The sequence below is a fragment of the Apteryx rowi genome, unplaced genomic scaffold (genome assembly GCF_003343035.1).
Source record: "Apteryx rowi isolate R43461 unplaced genomic scaffold, aptRow1 scaffold_254, whole genome shotgun sequence".
Lineage (NCBI taxonomy): Eukaryota > Metazoa > Chordata > Aves > Apterygiformes > Apterygidae > Apteryx > Apteryx rowi.
Genome location: NW_020448908.1, coordinates 195,240 through 213,652, shown reverse-complemented (window position 1 = coordinate 213,652; position 18,413 = coordinate 195,240). Strand labels below are relative to the sequence as shown.

The 18,413-nt window shown below is 41.7% G+C and overlaps 1 protein-coding gene across 5 annotated transcripts in view; it reads right to left on the bottom strand.

Annotated features, from left to right (window-relative positions):
* KDM4B (lysine demethylase 4B) overlaps positions 1-18,413 on the bottom strand; it is a 94,670-nt gene that overhangs the window by 34,600 nt on the left and 41,657 nt on the right. For 4 of the 5 annotated variants that reach the window (XM_026067115.1, XM_026067113.1, XM_026067114.1 and 1 more), the window contains 3 exons: positions 17,765-17,868; positions 13,196-13,333; positions 28-224 (listed from right to left, as the gene is read on the bottom strand). In XM_026067115.1, coding sequence (XP_025922900.1) covers positions 28-224; positions 13,196-13,333; positions 17,765-17,868 — 439 coding nt within the window. Of the gene's footprint in view, positions 1-27; positions 225-13,195; positions 13,334-17,764; positions 17,869-17,994; positions 18,398-18,413 lie in introns of those variants that run through there. The other variant, XM_026067116.1, reaches the window with a different exon arrangement.

The following is an 18,413-nucleotide window of genomic DNA, read 5'->3' as shown; positions in this document are numbered from 1 at the left end:
TTTTTTTTTTTTTTTTTTTTTTTTTACCTGCGAAGCAATTTAGCCTTCAAATCAGCCTTCGTCTCATTCCAGGCATCCAGTTCCGGGCTAGTCAGAGCTGTGGGTTTCATGTGGTCCAGGACAGCAATATCTTTTCCTTGTTTCCATAAATCGTAACGTTCTGGTTGCAGAACCCTCACAAAGACATCCATGGAAATCTTCACCATGTCTTTGCGGCAAGTACACTGCAAGAGATTTCCAGACACCAACACCATGTCAGACCAGAGGAATTTTATTTCTTTCTTGTCAGCTGAGCTTTCCTTTCTCCTGAGGCAAATCAACGTWCTACAGACTTTTCCTGTAGGGCCTGCGGTGGGTTACTCCAGGAGCCACGATCACGTGGGTATTTCAACTTGACGGAAAGCATCAACTCTCCCTGCCCTTGGCAAAACCAGAGACAGCACAAGCCCCCCCACTCTCTGGGGGTAGCTTAAGCCTCTATTTCTACGAATCTTCTTCTCCCTCCAAGCCCACCAAGTTATCCCTTTCTAGCAACTGATACACTGTATATTCGTCTACTACATTTTTACAGTTGTTAGCAATAATTTTGGTCTCTGCAGATCAAGTCTGAATTTGACCTGAAACCTATGCGCCCCTATTAGTCTCTTCTGGAGTTTCTCAGGCTGAAAAGAGATTATTAATACCACTTCGTAACTGAAAAAGCCTTCGAGGAACAAAAGCCTAACCTAATGACCACGGCAGTTAAACCTCATAATTATAAATCAAGATGCTGCATATAAATCCTTCACAAGCCYGTAAACTGCAACACTAAAAATTAAGAACTGTTTGCTGCCAGCAAAAAGAGATTGTTTGCATGTAGGGATGAGGGCTACTCAGCTGTGTCCAGCTATCAAAAATTAATAGGTTACTTAAAAAAAAGATGGTGAGAGGGAGGAGTGGTAGAAGGAAGAGGAGGAATCCTCAGAAAAAAAGCAGGAATGCATACACGGCTCTGGATGCAGCTAATAGCCAAGAGACCTGCCGGGCAATAAGGTTATTCATGAAGCTGAGACCACACAAAAATAGACTAGAATAAAAATACAGACATGTGCCAAGAAAAGCAAACAGCCAACCAGCTTGCAGGGCGCTGACTGCTCTCAATTTTCCAAGCTGATAACGTTGTAACTAACAGAAGATATCCATACCCCGAGCACACTTTTGAAAAATTCAGAACTTAACTTAAGCATTTAAAGCAATTAGCACAAAAACTACTTGACTCCCTGGTGGCCTGATAGAAGAGTTAAAGCAGCGAAAGAATATCAATGCAAAATTTCGGCACTGTTCATAGAATACCTCTAGTGATCGACACATGAAGCCCCAGCCCCAATAAATGATTTTTACTCCTGCATTTCAGGAGACTAACTGAAGGTTATRCAGACAAATAAAAGGCTAAAACTGCAACTAGGTTCCACATCTAAACCAAACACCCATAAGCTAGAGAAAACACGTATCACTAATTTCAGCTAGCATGTGTTCATTAAAATTAACCCCTGGMATTACACCCTTACCATCACAMAAAAGACCTGCTACCAGAATTTTTATTCGGAAGTGTGTTTGCTGTGATGAAGCACAGAACTAACGGAGCGAAGCTGGCGGGGAGAGTCTCACCCAGACTGCACGAGCATCTATCYTTATGAACTTCTAACTCACGAGAATTTACAGAATTGAAAAGGACATAGCAAGTGCACCAATACCTGCTTGTCTCATGGGRCTTGCGTGAAAAGTCTGACGTGCTTTTAGCTCTGCTCCAAGGTGCAAAGCATCATTTGCTATGCACTTGCACTAAATTGCTTTTCAATTCTGAGTTAGAGGACGAGGTAATTAGAGCCACTTTCCAGGGCTTTTTTTTTTTTTTTTTAAAGCTGCTTCACCCTCCCCTCCACACGTTTTCAAAACTATTCTTTTTCTTAGYAGAAAAGCATGACATTAAACTTGCTTCTCCCCTTTCTTCTTCTGTTTTTCACTACCATTATTAGAWGATTTATGGCTGTAGTTAAGAAACCATTGAGAGAGAGAGAGAAGAAAGATTCCTCTGCACAGTTCTCAGCTATCCCACTTCCCTCCYGACTCCTGTTTTTCATTTTGCAAAGACCGCTGGCTACCTTCTGCTCTGCAACAACTTGGAGAGCGATAATAACCTGAGYGCGCTGAGTGGGAAGCAGTATTTATGGCCAGGCACTTTCAGGAAAACTCAATTCATTTAATGAAAAATAGTGCGGGAAAGAAAGGCTGGAAATGTAATTTGGCTAAAGAAYGGCAGAAACACAGATGGTACCCATGTTTCAGATTCCTGGCCAGGCAGAAGCTTCTCCCTGCACCTCCATCAATATTGGCTTAAGGGATTTGTATTGAGCAGATCTGCAATCACTTTTCCTTAAGAAATTTTAAAAGCACCTGTATACTGCTACAAAGAGAAATACCGGAGAGCACCCCACAGCACACATCATCAGTGGGCTACAGAGATTGACCTYCTCTGCCTGCACATAGTATTAAAAGCAGCTTAGAAGAGGAATATTCCACTTTCTGACCCTAACTTGGAACCAACGCGCTGCCAGCTCCTTCAAATCAAGCAGAGCAAATACCGAGTCAGCTGGGTCTAAAGGTCCCGAGCACAGCCCCCACCACCACAGAACCTCCCTCAGCTGAAGAGGCACACCAAAATTTGAAGTATATAAGGACTACCAAGAATCCACACACTGAGCTGTGCGGGAGCTACTCACGCTCGCTGCTCTGAGAAACGACACTGTGCACTGCAACACCAGAAGCCTGCAGTAGCCAAGCTCCTTCCTTTGCACACAAATCTAACATGATGTATGTTTATATTTCAATTTTAATTTAATTTTATTGCTTTCACACTAGCAAGCGTGAATAATTTACAAAGCCTCTTTCCTTTGGGGCTTCTTCTGGACCCTACAGTTATATTTCCTCAGCTGCTGCAGTTGTGTCATATTCATGCTCCCACAACACCCAGGGTTTTTTTCCATACCTTTCCCTCAGACATAGCAGCAAGATTCTGCTTAATACAGCGGATGCTTTCAGCACAACTGCAAAAGGGAGCGTGCATGTRTGTGCAAGGGCGGGAGGAGAACGGGGGGAGACCAGAAGAGGAGCCTGGGGGTACATGGAGGCCAGAAGGTTCCGTTTTCCAAATATTCAGGCCATTTAATCGAGGCCATAAATGCAAGAATTTCCTAAGACGTCTTATCCCYTACGCCCCCTCCCCATCTCTCTCYTTCCCAGTTCTGCAGAACGTAGCTCGAAGGGACAGAATTCAGACACAAGAGAGAGAAAGTGAGAAGATGGGAGTCTGTGACAAGAGAAAAGATCCCAAGTATTAGCAGGACCTATTACGTTCCAGCCATTAGGGTGAAGGGTGCTAAGAGACCAGGTGCTCACCACACTCCTTGCGCTACAGCAGCGCTGATCTTGTTCAATGCTGCTCATTACACTTCTTCCAGGTATAAAACACGATTGGTTTTGTAACTATACCAGAAAGGCAGGCCCCTCTTGCTTAAAATCTAGTGATCTCCCTCATCTGTGCCTTGCTTACGGAGCTGCCTTCCATATTTCAAGAAACCTCTGCATGGAAGTGTTTGTGACAACTTAATCGATCCCGCAAATGTTTGTAATGGATTTCTCTTTATCCACAGCGTGACAGAAAGCACAGCTCAAACTGCACCARTGCAGAAGTCAATGAGCCTGGTCTTCTCTCCCGGCCACCAGGCCTCCCACTTCTCCTGGGAGGAGGGAGGGAGACCAGCCTGCATTTCTAGGGCTGGAGCCAGGTCCACCAAGGACAGCAGAGGAATCTAGAGGCATGTGACACTTGCATACGATGTGGGTGGTCACTCCTCTTGCTACTTCTCTGTGGTAACATCAATTTATAAAATACAAGTAGGTCAAAAATAAGAACAAAAATTCACCGAAGGCAGCCACAGAGCAGTCCATAGTGAGAGATCGCAATCCAAAACTAAAATACACAGAAACCTGAGGTTAAATTTCAGTGTATAATTCCTTTCCCCCCCTCCACTTCACATGCAGTATTATTAAACTCTGTAGAAACAAAAACATAAAATGAACAAGTCTACACTTAAACAGCAGCACTAAGGAGAGATATGAAACCTTGTTTCCTTTATGCGAGTCAAAACCAAGCCACAAAGCCCTCATTCAAGTATTCAGAGAATTCCTGCTGCAGATTTCCTTCCCATTCAATTCATAGCAGTTTTAGACCTCCTGAAAGATTTAAGAGTAACACGGTCACCAAAAGCACAGACCATGACTTAATGGCAACATGAAGGATATGCCTGTTATGTCAAAATGACAGCTGAAAAATTTACAGTAACAGTACTAAGGATCTCTGAGAGCTAATCAAGCGTTTCTGTGTCTCTCCTCTTTCCCCGTTTGGTGGCCAGACTGCCACACCGAACTGCTCAGGAACGGCATGGCTGTCTCGGAGTGACAGATCAAACAGCAGAATAYTCCTAACCTGGATCTCCAAGAACCTACTGGGAAGTGCTAAGGAAAATGGAAGGGAATAAAAAAGGATAAAAAAAAAAAAACAGTTTTAGGGTTTGTTGTTTATCTCCAATTACAGGGAATTTGAGATCTAAAGCAGCAACAAGATGAGAGGAGTTTGCATCTATCTTTTGAAGACTTCTCCTAGCCCCATTCCTTATTTTCCATAAGCCAATGACTTYGCTATCCTTCTTGCAGGATTCAAAGGAGCCTATACAGGATAAGAACATGCAAAGTCAACTTGGAACCAAAGCTCATGCAAAAATTCCATAAAGGAACATTTTTGGATAATTGGAGGATCCCAGCTTTAAGRCCAGTCAAACCATTCAGTGCATCTTCCTTCTATCCCATTGCAAATGACACAGAATTCAGACTAATCTGCTGAAACATTCAGAAAATGAAWTCTTGAAATCTAAGATATGACCAAAAAAGTCAAATCCTAATCTTGGGCCCTATTCCTTAACCCAACCCAGCAGACCTAATCGATTTAGTTCAGGAAGCAGTTTAACTGCCCAGCAAGAACTGTGATGCACAGRCTGAAACACTTTTCATACATATTAAAACAACATTCTTCCCCTACATGTCATTTTATTATCTGCTACTCAAACCTGGAGACTGTGGTGAAATATCTGACCACGCCAACAACCCTGTCTCAGCAATTATAACTCAAAGACTGATAATGAGAAGTTTGTGGCTACTGAAAGTCTTACCATAATCTCGTGTGCCAGATTTTTTTTTAATAAAATACTAATAAGCCTATATAAAACAACAGTCAAATAGAAAAACTATCTTCCTGAAGTAACAAAAATGAAATGATACAYGGAAAATGCAGCCCCATTCAACCTCAACCTTCAGCCTCATTTTTGTAAGGATGCTTTCCCTCACTTCCSAGCTATTAACACTAAACTGAACTCCATCTGTTCCATAATGTATAGAACGTTACTATAAAATAACTCTTCTCCTTATGTAGGAACAGTTGCATAAATTAAGTATTTAAATTAGCACCCTCTGGTTCTCATGGAAAGAAACCCTCACGTTCAGATGAAATCAGGACCCACTGCATGCACACTTGTTTAAGATTCAGCTAGCCTCCCACTTTGCCTTAATGGAAGTTTAAATAGAAAACAAAACAATATGGTCAAAGTTGAAGGTCTTTCAGCTACTACACCATCATTAAACGCAAGACCAAAACCTTTGCTTAAAGCTTTTGTATCTGCTTCTTCATAACAACAAAACCTAAAAGGAAGTTACGTGGAAAGAAATGAGGTTACATCCAAAAGGAGGCTTAGAAATTCTCACTGTGTATTGTAAGAAAACGTGTTGCTAATGCAAATGACACTTCAAAGCTGCTCTCTGTAAACTTCCAGGACAAGGTATAGAGCTCTGGCTCCTGGGAGAAACACCAAGTCCTCCCAGTATAATACTCTTAAACAGTTATCCAATTTGGAGTCCACTTCCAGACATGTTACTTTAGACCTAGTTACTACTCACCCAGTATGACAGAACAAACTGGTCAGGGCTCCAGTTCATTTTCCTTCCTTTCAGCCCGAAGCTATATCCCCACTCAGGCCCTAGACAGCAACACTCTCACGGCTGTCCAAGCTTTCACAAGTGCCAAAGGCACATAAATTGCAAGCAGGTGCCTGAGTGAAAGGTGAGTGGCAGGCAAGCACAGGTATTCTGCAAGTAAATTAGGAGTTAAACTTTGAGGGGAAGGAGAAAAACCTAAAAACGTATAGTTTATGTGTTTAATGGTCGGTAGCTGAAAGCTTGTGGGAAGGAAGACGAGCCTTGACCCCCTGTTTCTAGTGTAATTACAAGCATTGCAGTAAGTCCCAACAACAAACCAGTTCATTAGGAAACCCACTGGAAATCCTCTACCGAGTTTCATAAACAAAACAATTAGGCAAAGATTTCCAAGGACTCCCCCGGTCCTCGGCTGCAGGGCACRCTTTCTCTTTGCTCGCTTCCGTAACTCGCTTCCGTGACATTCTATACAGATTTTTGCGGGTAGAAATGCTGGGTAAGTGGCAAGTGGTTTTAGCTGGGGGAGTCAAATTTACCACACTCCACTGAAACATTTGAAACAGAGCATTCTGGTTTAATAAACAGTAGAACATGCTATGTGAAGTGCTTCACGTCAGGCAAATACAGTAATATCCCCACACTAATTCACACCAGGTTTCTGCTGATGGGTTAACACTGAGGCTTTGTGGGTTGGTTGGTTGGTTTTTTTGTAAAGCTATTTTGCAACTTTGGCCGAATTCTTTATTTTTCTTCTTCTTCTTTTACCATTCTGTAGACTACACCTGTAAGGTTGCTGACTGCTCCTGAATCTATCTCAAATATATGCAGTCGCTGGTCCTGCAAGACGAACACAAGCACGGGGAGGGGAGCAGCACAGGGGAATCACCTCAGTGGGGTCCCAAGTTGTGTCTGATAGAAAGCTGAAAAGACAGAGRAGGAAACGTAGTGCTCTCAGCAGCACTACGGAATAGGGATTCAGTGAAATACCAGTTCCTCTCTGTTTTGACAGGCTCATCACAGTACAAGGGATAAGACTACACCATGAGCACTTGCTAAAAGTCTACAGYGAACATCATTTGGGGGTTATCTCCTGCAGTTTATTCCTCTGCTTCATCAGACTTGCAGTTCGGCAAAAGAAGTCTAACTACCGAACACTTTTGTCACAGCAAGCACGTCATTTTGGCAGGTCAGCACTCTGTGTCCCTGCACTAAGCAAGCAGCTAGCCTGAGCATACAGGGCTTAGTGAATTCTACAGCTCTGAAGCGACAGACACACTAGACAACTCGTGCTAAGTGAGTAAAGTTATTCTTTTACCCTCCTGTTTGATCGTTTGCTTTTTATYCATTTCCTTGAAAAAGAAAACCTAATGCTGCAATGTACTGCACACTTGCAAACCAGTAGGTGAAATAATAAAATCCATCATTTTGTATCCCATGTACAGCTAGGAAAATCTATAGGCAGCTTGTAGAAACATGAATAATTATGTTCTGTGGAAAACGAAGTGCCRGTAACGAAAACAACAACCCAAGATTTGCTCCTAGCACACTATGGGGAACTCTACACCCTGGCAATGACAAGTATTCTTTAGCAACATTTTTCAAAAGGTTAGGAAGCTGAAATATAGTTGCTGCATCTCCAAACACTACAACCCAGAACCAGGGGAGAGTTGGTGGATGCATAAAAGAGGCAGGAGGCTGCATATCAATCCTAAGAGAAAAGTATCGCAACAATCAAGACCCCTCTGCAAACTACACACCCAATGAAGAGTTTCTAGAGAAAACRAGCTTAAAAATGAGAAGAGGCTGTTCACAAGGAAACTACTCTAACAGCACTGTAATAAAAAGCAGCCTTTATTTTTAAAACGTTCTCAATGGGTAATGAATGCTACCTTACGGTATGGCGAAGGAATTTCTGCGGAGGACGTCAAAAAGGAAAGGTACTTGACGACAAAGTCTGATGTGAATTCACAGCTATGTTACACTTTTACACTACCTTTTAGAGTTCAAACATCCTAATTTCTGCAATTCTTAAATGTAAAGCATTACTGTTTTTAGGTGGAATGTAAGATGGCCCCTGCTGTCGCCGTATCTAAGCCCCCAGGCATCGCCCAGGAAGCAATCCTGATGGAGCAACACCAGCTGCACAGGGAAGCGCAACGCCGAGGCAGCTTCTAAAAGGGATTTTTGATGGTCTCGCACTACCAGCATCCCTAAAGCCAGATGACCCCGAAGCCTCCACTCCTGGCACATGAGCGACTGGGGCAGGCAGACTTTATCAGGGACTCCCGYGTGACAAAGAAGTCAAACGGATAAGCCGCAGGGAGCACATTCTTCACATCGCTATTTACTGCGGCCACAAAGCACACAACTGCCTCAGCACCATAAATCACAGGGTCAGCGAGGCAGAGCGCGAACGGGAGCCCGCACCAACCCCGCGACAGCAGGATTTGGCAGGGTGGGGGCAGCTTTCCATTCCCGACGGCCTCGCCGTTTCCAGCCCAGGCTCCTGGACAGACCCCCTGAGCTGGCCAAACCAGTAAGCAGCACTCTAAGAGTCAGCAACAGTGTGGTTTAGACCTTACCTGTATACCTATTCAGCTAAGTTAGGCTCAGCAGTATAAATAAGCCTAGTCTTTTAAAACAGATCCTTGCCATTTCCGTACCCTCGGCGTTCCGACAAACTGAGCAGCGAGTTGCCTGGAGTCATCACTGCCCCCAGCTGCCTGCCTGCCCCAAGGCGGAAACGGCCCGTTTGCTCGGCAAATCGGGTCCTCAACAGCTAAAAATTCTGGATTTGAAATGACAGTGGCTCAGGTGACCCTTTTTCAAGGGCGGCACATCCGGAAGGGGTAGGCCACGTACTAGCTCAGCAATGCTGAGTTTTGAGTCTGTCTTGCAAAAAGAAACTATGGAATTGCTATTCCATACTAGAAGGTTTTTTTTTTTTTTTTTAAAGTAGTCTAAAAGTGTCTAATTAGAGTCAGTCAAGGCATACATACAGAGCAATGCAAAAGTACTACTCTGATTTCCCCCCCRTTTGAGAGACAAATTTTGCAGTACTATCAGTTTCAGCCAAAATGCCATGAATTTTATTTCTTGGAAAACAAGCACATCTTTTAAGAGAAAACCTACTAGCATCTGAAGAATAAAAAGAAGCAAGCTTCAATTTTGCAAGCAAAATTATATGCCAGGCAACCTTTAAATTACAAATGCTTAAAATGTAAGTTTGAGATATGTTATTCCAATATAACATGTACAAAAAAAAAAAAATGGCAGCAGAGGGTTCAGAAGCAATAAGCTATGTAAAAGACATACTCTGACATCTAAAAGGCACCTTTCTTGAAGACACCTTTATATACCCGTAAAACCTGGGGCGGGGGAAAAGCAGAAGAGTTATCGCCTCCCCCTTCTCCCCAGAGAAAGGACTAAGCAGCAGAGCGGGACTGAACAGCCTTGGAGCGGAGGTCGCAGCTAGGATGAGATGCAGGCTGCTTATTTCAGAACAAAATGCAGAATTTGGGCAGGCAGGGAAACTTGACCCCATTTTATATTGAGATAGATAATTCCAGCACTATCTCTGGAGTAAACAGGAGATAAAATGAAGGTAGGAAAATGTCAACCTATAGTAACACAGATGTTATCATTCAGGAGTGCCTGCTATTAATATAAAGGAAAGTGCAAGAAATTGTTCTCCTCCTATCCACTTATTTCCAGTCCAGTTTGCAAAAGAAATAGAAAAGCTGACCTGTGAGGTAGACTTAAATTTCTTATAAAATTACACACACTGAAAGTGCCTTTTTGAATAGGGGGAGACTTATAGGCCACATCGACTTCAGGAGGGACACTTTACTAAAACACGTGGCTTTAAAAGGCTTTAAAGGGGTTATTGGCTATGTATCTGACTAAGCAAGATCCTCCCACAAGTCTATTGACGGGTGCATCCAAGAAGTTTCAAAACAGAGTGAAGCAAAGCAGCAGCAATGCAGAAAGAACCGCAAAATGAAAAGGAAAAAAAAAAAAGCAATGGTAGGGAATGAAAATTATCATTCACTGCCTTTAATTCATCAGGCTTTCTTTGACAACCAAACAGAAAAAAAAACATGAAAAAGGATGGAAGACTAATGCCTGAAGAACTTCAATGATGGAAGTAGGAGGCAAAATATTTCTCTATTTTTTAGGCTCAGCCTTTGCAGGTAAACATTAACTACAGCATATGAAAATAAAACCATCTCTACTCAACTGAAATCTTTAAATCAGTAATGTTAAGGTCTAATGCAGAGAATTCAGATTACAGACTGACTCCCGAAATATTGTGCCAGCCCCAAACGCTAAGAAAAACCCTTCAACTCATTTCTTCTGGCTCTGTTTTTACTTGGCACACTGTAACAGATTGATATGCACGTTAATTAGATAGGACTACCTTAAAAACAGTATTTCCTGCCAGAGTTTGACCTCCCCGTGCATCATAGCAAGGAGTGTTGAAATGAATTACCATTAAGTATTTGGAAAGACCTAGTGACAGCACCCCAGGATCATCTATGGGAGCCCTAAGATTAACTGAAGGTCTCTCTCCCACTCCTAGACAAGTAACTGCCAGATGTGCTATTCAGCCACAGCTTTTCACAGAGATTAAGTGGAACAGGCAAGCTGTGGTTGGTCTCAAAGTCACCTTGATGGAAAGAAGTCAGTTGCAACACAAGGTTCCTTGAGGACAGATGGAGGCATTTACATCGACAGTAAATGGGATAACAGTTAAAGAGCTGTTAATTCTTATACTTCCGGGCACGATCTCCAGCTGTAGGCAAGATAGCTATTTCCCAGTGGTACACCACCATATAATTAGAGACGTGAAGTAAAGGAGAACGTTATACCCTTTCTCTCAATCTTAAGAGATTGACTTTTACTAAGAACAGAGAGCAACCAGTCCTGAGGATTTACTGACATCATGAGAGATGACACAAATTTTGTCCGTCACATATCAGGACTTAGTGTTGAGGCTAGAGAAGCAATTACCAGAAAGATGAGCAAATCAGACTTAAGAGGCAAGTCCCTGTTCAACTAAAAAGCTGAAACAAGAGCAGGACAAACCTAAAGGGAAAACTGGAGAATTCTACTGAACATTTGCAGTAACCTATACGCCAAAAATCATCAGCTATCAGATTTCCCACCTGAGCCTGGGACACACTAAGCAGATACAGGAGACATCTGACACAGATGAAGACACAAATTTATCTCTGTGTATTGGCTCTGKGCTTAGCTAAAAGAGACCTTTCGGTCAGGATGTTCATATGGTAACAGGCTACTTGTCAGACATGGTTACAACTCACATCTGAAGATGTGATACCAGTTACCACTCCCTAGATTACCATTAAACACATAAGCATACCCTTCCAGTTCCTTTAAACCAACCCTCCTAAGCAGCTCTGAAAGAGACTCCAAAACCTCTCCACTAGGTTCTTAAAAAGCTTTGAACTGAGCAGGACAACTAGTTTATTCACTTGAGTGCTCACTAAACCAATTTCCAATTGAATTTTTAAGCATCTGTTCATTCCTGCCACAAGTTTGCACGGATACAAGATACATTTATCCGCAATTAGTTGCCTGCACAACTCTGCAGCCATTGCTGAAGTGTTGATTTTCTGCTAATGCTGATGCTTGTTCTACAATTACAGCAGAACCAGTTTCTAAGAAGCTGATCATTAAACTTCACTTCGGTTATAATGTATTTTTACAGTCTAGGCAGGTTCCATTGTGGTTAACAGAACATTTCATCTATCCAGCAGGCAATTAGAAAAACACAGATAGAGCAGTGCTAAGGTAAGCCATTACCTTCCCATGTGAGCTCTCTCTTACTCTCTGCCATTCACATATATCATTGTACTCATAGGTCTGGGTAGAGCAGAATCCAAATTTAATCCCCAGAATAATGTTCAGGGCAACATTACAACTGGCTAATTTTGAACCTTGTCTTGTCACCAATCTCCTGAGTATCAGCAGGACAAGATAGCCCTATTGCTAACCTGAGGAAAGGCAGCCAGATCCAGTGAAGCAACAGTAGGTACTTGCAGTGTGCCACCTGGGCAAGAGTTTCCAAGAACTTTATAAATGAGAATATGACATGAGCAAAAACTGCTCTGATGTAGGCAAGTATAATCTAATTGTGCCTGAGAGCAGAGAAATCAATATAGCCATTTTTTAAATTTAGTAAACCTGAGGTAGTTAACAAAGAAAAGAAAAGAAAAAAAAAAATCACATATTCCTGGATTTCTCTCTCCACAAATCCTCTCTCTGCAAATGTGCAGGTAGCTTGAGTGTACACAGTCAGCTGATATTTCATGAAGCCCCTGTTTAACTTAAAATGAGATTTAAGCAGACCTTTTGCCCTTACAGTATAACAGCATTCATACCTCATCTGGAACCTGCTACTAAGGTATCAAAGGGTTAATTAACATGTATGCAATGCGTGATTTAGGTAATATTAAAAGGGAATCCGTGAACAGACAAGTGTCACTGAGTGCAATGGAAATAAATTGGGCGTCTCCTTCCACACTTCAGCTTGCTCTCCCCAGATCTGCTCAGAGCTCTCTATGCTGCTTGTTCAGTAATTTCACGCTACGCTGCTTAACAATGTAAGCATGGAGGCTCAATCTAAAACTGCACTTCCCAAATGTCACTTGTTTGTGAACACATGGCTGAGTCCAAAATTGCTTTTAATATTAGAGTGGTGCCTGCTGGCACTGCTGTAGTTAAGGGTCTGTCAGAATTTACATGATAAACCTCATTTTCTGGGGTGTATAACCATGACCATTTGCTACAGATAAACCTGGTATACAAGGTCACAGCAGACAAACATGATTTTTAAAATTTTCAAATCAAGTTTTCTTTACTGCAAAACTGATCTGAGGCCTCTTGAAGTTTTAGATTTTTCTTACTGCTCCTTTAATTCCAGAGCAAACTCAAATGTATGACTTCAGTTGCCATCGCTAGCTGAGAGAGCACGCTCCCTGAGCAATGGCATTTTCAGTCCTGTTCTAGAAGGCAAGTCTCCCACTCACACATTTGTATTTAACCAGCTAGTGGTTTTAAGCAACTCCTCATCCAAACAGACACCTACTTGGGTTGCCATTTTTCCGTAGTCAATCCACCGCAAAGTGGCAAAGTTAGTAGACTCAGCACAGTTGAAGCCGTGATTGAAGCCAGCATGGTAACCATAAGGAAACGTAATCATAAACTCTCCAGCTTCCTGGGTGATCTGAAAAACAAAAGTAATAGGAAGAGACACGCTGCAGATCAGTTGACATTGCAGTTTGAGAACAGAGACCTATTAAAAAACAACAACAAAATTCACTGAAAAGACATTGTCAGCTCTTGGCTAAAGTTAGATCAATGTCTTGTAATTGCAGAAATACTGAAGTAATTCTATTACGGAAAAAAGACAGTACAAAGGATGGAAGCAGCCAAAAGGTGTCTGAATTCTTCTCCGACTCACAGGCTGCGTTTACAAACAGGGTCCCAGGCTGCAGCATCCCAAAAGACCAACAAGTCTTTAGATCACGATCACTTTAGCTGACGGTAAGTCCAACTGTGTATTCCCACCACCAGGTTAACGGACTCAAGTAAACTGGATTTCCCTCCCAAACACACGCTTGCTGTTGCAGGGTGCTACCTTTCACTGTATTTACTTCCCCACCCTTATGGGCTAAGTCTTATTCCCATTTGTTCACCTGTAAATCAAGTAACCTAAAAATGACAGCCCACTGTTTGTCTACTTAAGTAGAATTAAAACAGCAATAAGCACTATGGACGTTATTCACATAAGGAGGTTTAAGAAGTTTAAAAACTCTGCAGATGATAGCTGTAATCATAAGCTAATCAATTCCTGCCTCTTCTAGAAAAGCCTCTTTTTACAACTTATGAAGAGATGATGATGTTGGGGAAAAAGGAATCTAAAGAGTACTAGCACATATCATAAAAATAACTGGCAGTGATATAGTGCTCTTACAGCAATCCTTCCAGTTCCAGCTCTCCAGCTTGCAAAAGCACGTGACAGCACCTCCCTTTTACAGATAGGGTGAAGTCAGATTTTGCCTCTTTCCTGGTCTTTATAACCCAGAAGTGTTGACAGACCTTTCATAACAAGCAGTCACACGACAAGCAACTACACTTGGATTATTTCCCATCGGTAGTAACTCACAGCAGAGCCGGTTAGAGCCTACAGGGAATTCAAAGAACTTACACCTCTTAACACAAGAATGGGTCCAAATAACAAATGGTAAATTAACAGAAGCTCACCCACGAGGCTGGACCAGCACCTAAACCTGCCACTGCTATTAACATCAGCAGGATAAAGAAAAAGAATAAAAGCTTATATCATGATGCAAGAAGCTCTTGCAGTATTTCTGGAGGAGAGGTCCTGAAGCCTGGCCTGCACCCAACTTCGTGGAGCGTTCTCCCACCCAGCCCTTCCATAAATCAAAGCAGAGCGGGAGACTGCTAACTTCAGGAGACTGAAAGATTATGTTTCTGTCAGGAAATCTACATCCTGGTGTCTTCATTTCAAGCCCACAGTGTATGTCCTCCATGTCACTGCTGTCAACATTATCCCTACAATAAATTAGAAAGCACTCAAGATGATGGATAGGCCATGCAGAAAAGTAATAACTATTGAAGGAAAGCCAGCACAAACTGCCACTCATGGAGAAAGCCCTAAATTTACTGACTTCTGCAAGCTCTTGCAGAATAAATGGAGAAATCAATAGGAGATTACAGAAATACACATTTTTAATTATTAAAAAGCCCTAGTATTGATCTGCCTTTCTTTTTTCCAGAAGTAAATACCATTACAGAGATTTATAAATGCGTGCCTATTCACTTCATTGAAGTCTGCCAAGAATACAGATGAAGGGGTCCTATCTCTGTTTCTAAAGAAAATGACACATGTTCACTGTCCCTGAACAATAGTGATCCTCCTTCAAAAGCTACTAATTCAGGATAGGAGTTATTCAGATTTAGGTTGCTCAGACTAAAGAGATCTCCTCCCTTTTACATTTAAAATGTCCTTCCAGAGTGCCATAGAGAAGAAAGAAGCTATCACAGAAAGACTAATTTTCCCCCCACATTCTGAAAATCAGGATTAGGAGTTATATTTCTTCAATTAGGATGTTAATAATCCCCCTTTCTTTAAAAAATGAAGTTTGGTTTTGAAAATAGTATTGTCCTCTACACGTACACTGGTCTCTCCTGTTTTTGAAAAAAATTCTGAGACAACATCCAATTCTTAGCTCAGGACAGGCTGCCCTTATTTTAAGAGTTTCTATATGTACCAAGTATGGAAGAGATGCTAGGCAGGAATCTGCAAATAACCCTCATGTCACAAATCAAAAGGTTCATAGTGGGAAGCCTAGCTAAGTGGAAAAGTCTCGTTACCAGGCAACAAATTAAAAGCACCCTAATTTAAGCCATTTTGTGTGCTATCCCTGTTATTATATAGCCTAGTAAAGCTGACTTAGGATAAACTTGGAAGAAAAGCTTTCCTCTACTGCCATTTTACAAACTCTTGCTACTCTGGCTGGGTTATCGATCAGAAATCACTTAGTATATAATTACTAGTCAATGTGACTTTCCTCAGATACATGGAAAAGCAAACACATAACAATATATCACGATGGAGGAAAATATGCCCATCTACAAAATTCAAACATTTGGAGTCTTGCACAAATACTGTTTTAAGATTTCCTTTACGTTCTGAGCTCTGAGAGACAAGAGTACTGCCCAAATACGCTGCTTGAATGAAGAGCCAGAAGTTAACTCCCATTTCCTACCCTGCTCCATTCTGCAGGAGGAGCACGGCCCTGGAGGGTCGCAGAGCGAACCTCACTTGGAACGCCTAGTCCGTACAAAGAGGTCCCTTTTTATTAGCATTTTCAGCATCATCTTTAGATAAGCAGGGATCACTTTTTAGGCTCCGTTCATGAAATTATTATATCCCCTATGGCTTCTGGCTGCACAGCTTCATAGGGAAAACACCACAAGACGACACAGCATTCGACTGATACAGAAGCAGAAGGAAAACTCTCTTTACTTTACCATTTAAGTCCCATTCAGGCTATTAAATAAGGATAAAGTACATACAGATTTTCAGAAGATCACTCCGGCTGCAGATTTTGTACTCTTTTCTGAGTGTGGTTGGGATAGAGAACATTTTAACTGCCTGTCAAAAGTCATTCCCAAGAGGGATGGCTATGCATTAACTATCACTATCATATTCCAATCCACCCATCTACTCTTCCAAAATTTGTAAAGTGAATATCCTTACCAAAAAAAAAAAAAAAAAACACCACAATTAGGTATTTTCATTAATATTTTCAGTCACGTGTAGCAGATATCCATGTTTTTATACTTGGGAATTAGGCTCCACAGATAGATTACAAGAAAAATGGTTTGTTGCTCTCTATGAACAATTCAGTATCGACCATCATGTGCAAACTAGGCCAAGTCTAGCTGCTGATGTTGAACCATAAGCACCACATTGCTTTGTGCAAGTCTCCCCTGCACTGACAGCAAGCTCATCTGACAAGCCAGATGATCACACTTCAAATTTCATTCATCACAGCCTTCCACTAGGAAAAATGAAACAGTCTCTGGAGCAGTAAATTGAATGAATTCATAGTTTTTATGCTATAAAAGAGCCAAGATCTTTTATTTCCATCTCAAAGAATCACTAGGCTCATCAAATAGATGCTATATTTTTGTCTCAGGTGCACTAACTCTAGCAAAACTGCGTTTTAAAAAAAACAACAATCAGAACTCATGAGTTCTTATTTAGAGAAAGATGGCCATAATTCCTACAGCTGATGACGCAAAGGGGATGGGGAAGGACCAAATCAGTTTGAATCTAGCATTCTTTGACACTCTCTACCGGAGTTAGAGTCCTGCTACCTCAACCTCAAACCCCCTTCTCCCACCCCTCTCCCAGGCAGAGTCACACCTTCAAAAGCTGTTCTTAACCCTTCTGGCAGGACGAGAGCTCCGTATGCGGATAACGCACAGTAGCAGCAGTAGTCTGATTCTGCACAGATACTAAATCCTCGGTAAGCATGTTTGGCTGAGGAGATTTACTTCTTGCCAGAAAACTTTTAAGAATAAGCATATTAAAGCAATCATACCAAATAAATATGATCCTGTGTTTCAAGTAAAAGGACTTAAGGGATTCATGGATCCTTACTGGCAAAGCTTAGTCTAGAAAGAATGCTCTCGCAACAGAGAATCGGCATGTCTAACTCTCGCTTGTGGTTCATGCTGCATCTGGCATGAAAATGCAAGTCTCTATTCCAAGAATCATTGATGAGTTATGCTGCTTATTGATAAGTCATAGCGTCTCTATTACGGTTCACCTTTCTCTAACTGGAGACACTCCCTGACTGACAAAGTAACAGCGCTTTAGTCARTTCTAGCAAACAGTTTTAAAAGTACTTTACAAAAAGTGGCTCAGCCAAACCACAAATTCTCATTTATAAGCAGCTACTCTGTTTAAACTGATAAGATACATTCAGCATCATAATGCATTTGGAAATCAAGCAATCTGCTCCCCAGCTGCTTGCACTAAACTGTTTCCTTAAGATGGGTGCGGTGTTTTGTGCACCTCAACAACTTGCCAGTGTCTCCGAAGCATCTTCGTACATACCCGGTCAAAAGGAATGCCGTACTTCTTCAAGATCGAGGGCGAAATAAGGGTCATCTTGTGACGGAGGAAAGCATCGCATCCCTGAGAGCTTCCTGGAAAAAATCCTGTAGAGACATTAAAAAGAGGAGTATCACTATAGGAATATTAAATCCCACCATTATTTAATCAGAAGCAAGCTAACTAAATGAAAATCTGCCTAAATATTTCATACAGATCAAAGCAGTAGATGTATAACTGAAGACATCAGTAATTAGGACATCCCTCTTTAAGATACTACACAAATGTTGTGACAAAAACTTATACACTGAGGCACCTAAAAGTCCAAATTCCATTCAAGTTGAGATTTAGCATCTAAATCTTCTTATGCATCTGGGAATAAGCAACTTGGCCAAAATCTCAGTAAAACCCTGGCAAAGTAAGAAACAGAACCTGGCGCTCTCACGTTTTGGCTAGCACCCTAACTCCTGAGCCACCTTTCCTCTGAATACGGATAAGGCAAATCTCGCAAGCATGCACAATCTACTCCGAATACTGCTGTGCCCTATTTATACCTTCTCTGATGGGCATCTATCTTATTCTTGGGAAAGTAAGACAACCCATAAGATTCCAGACCATTCTGCCCTACATACCACCCTAAAGAAAGAAAGAA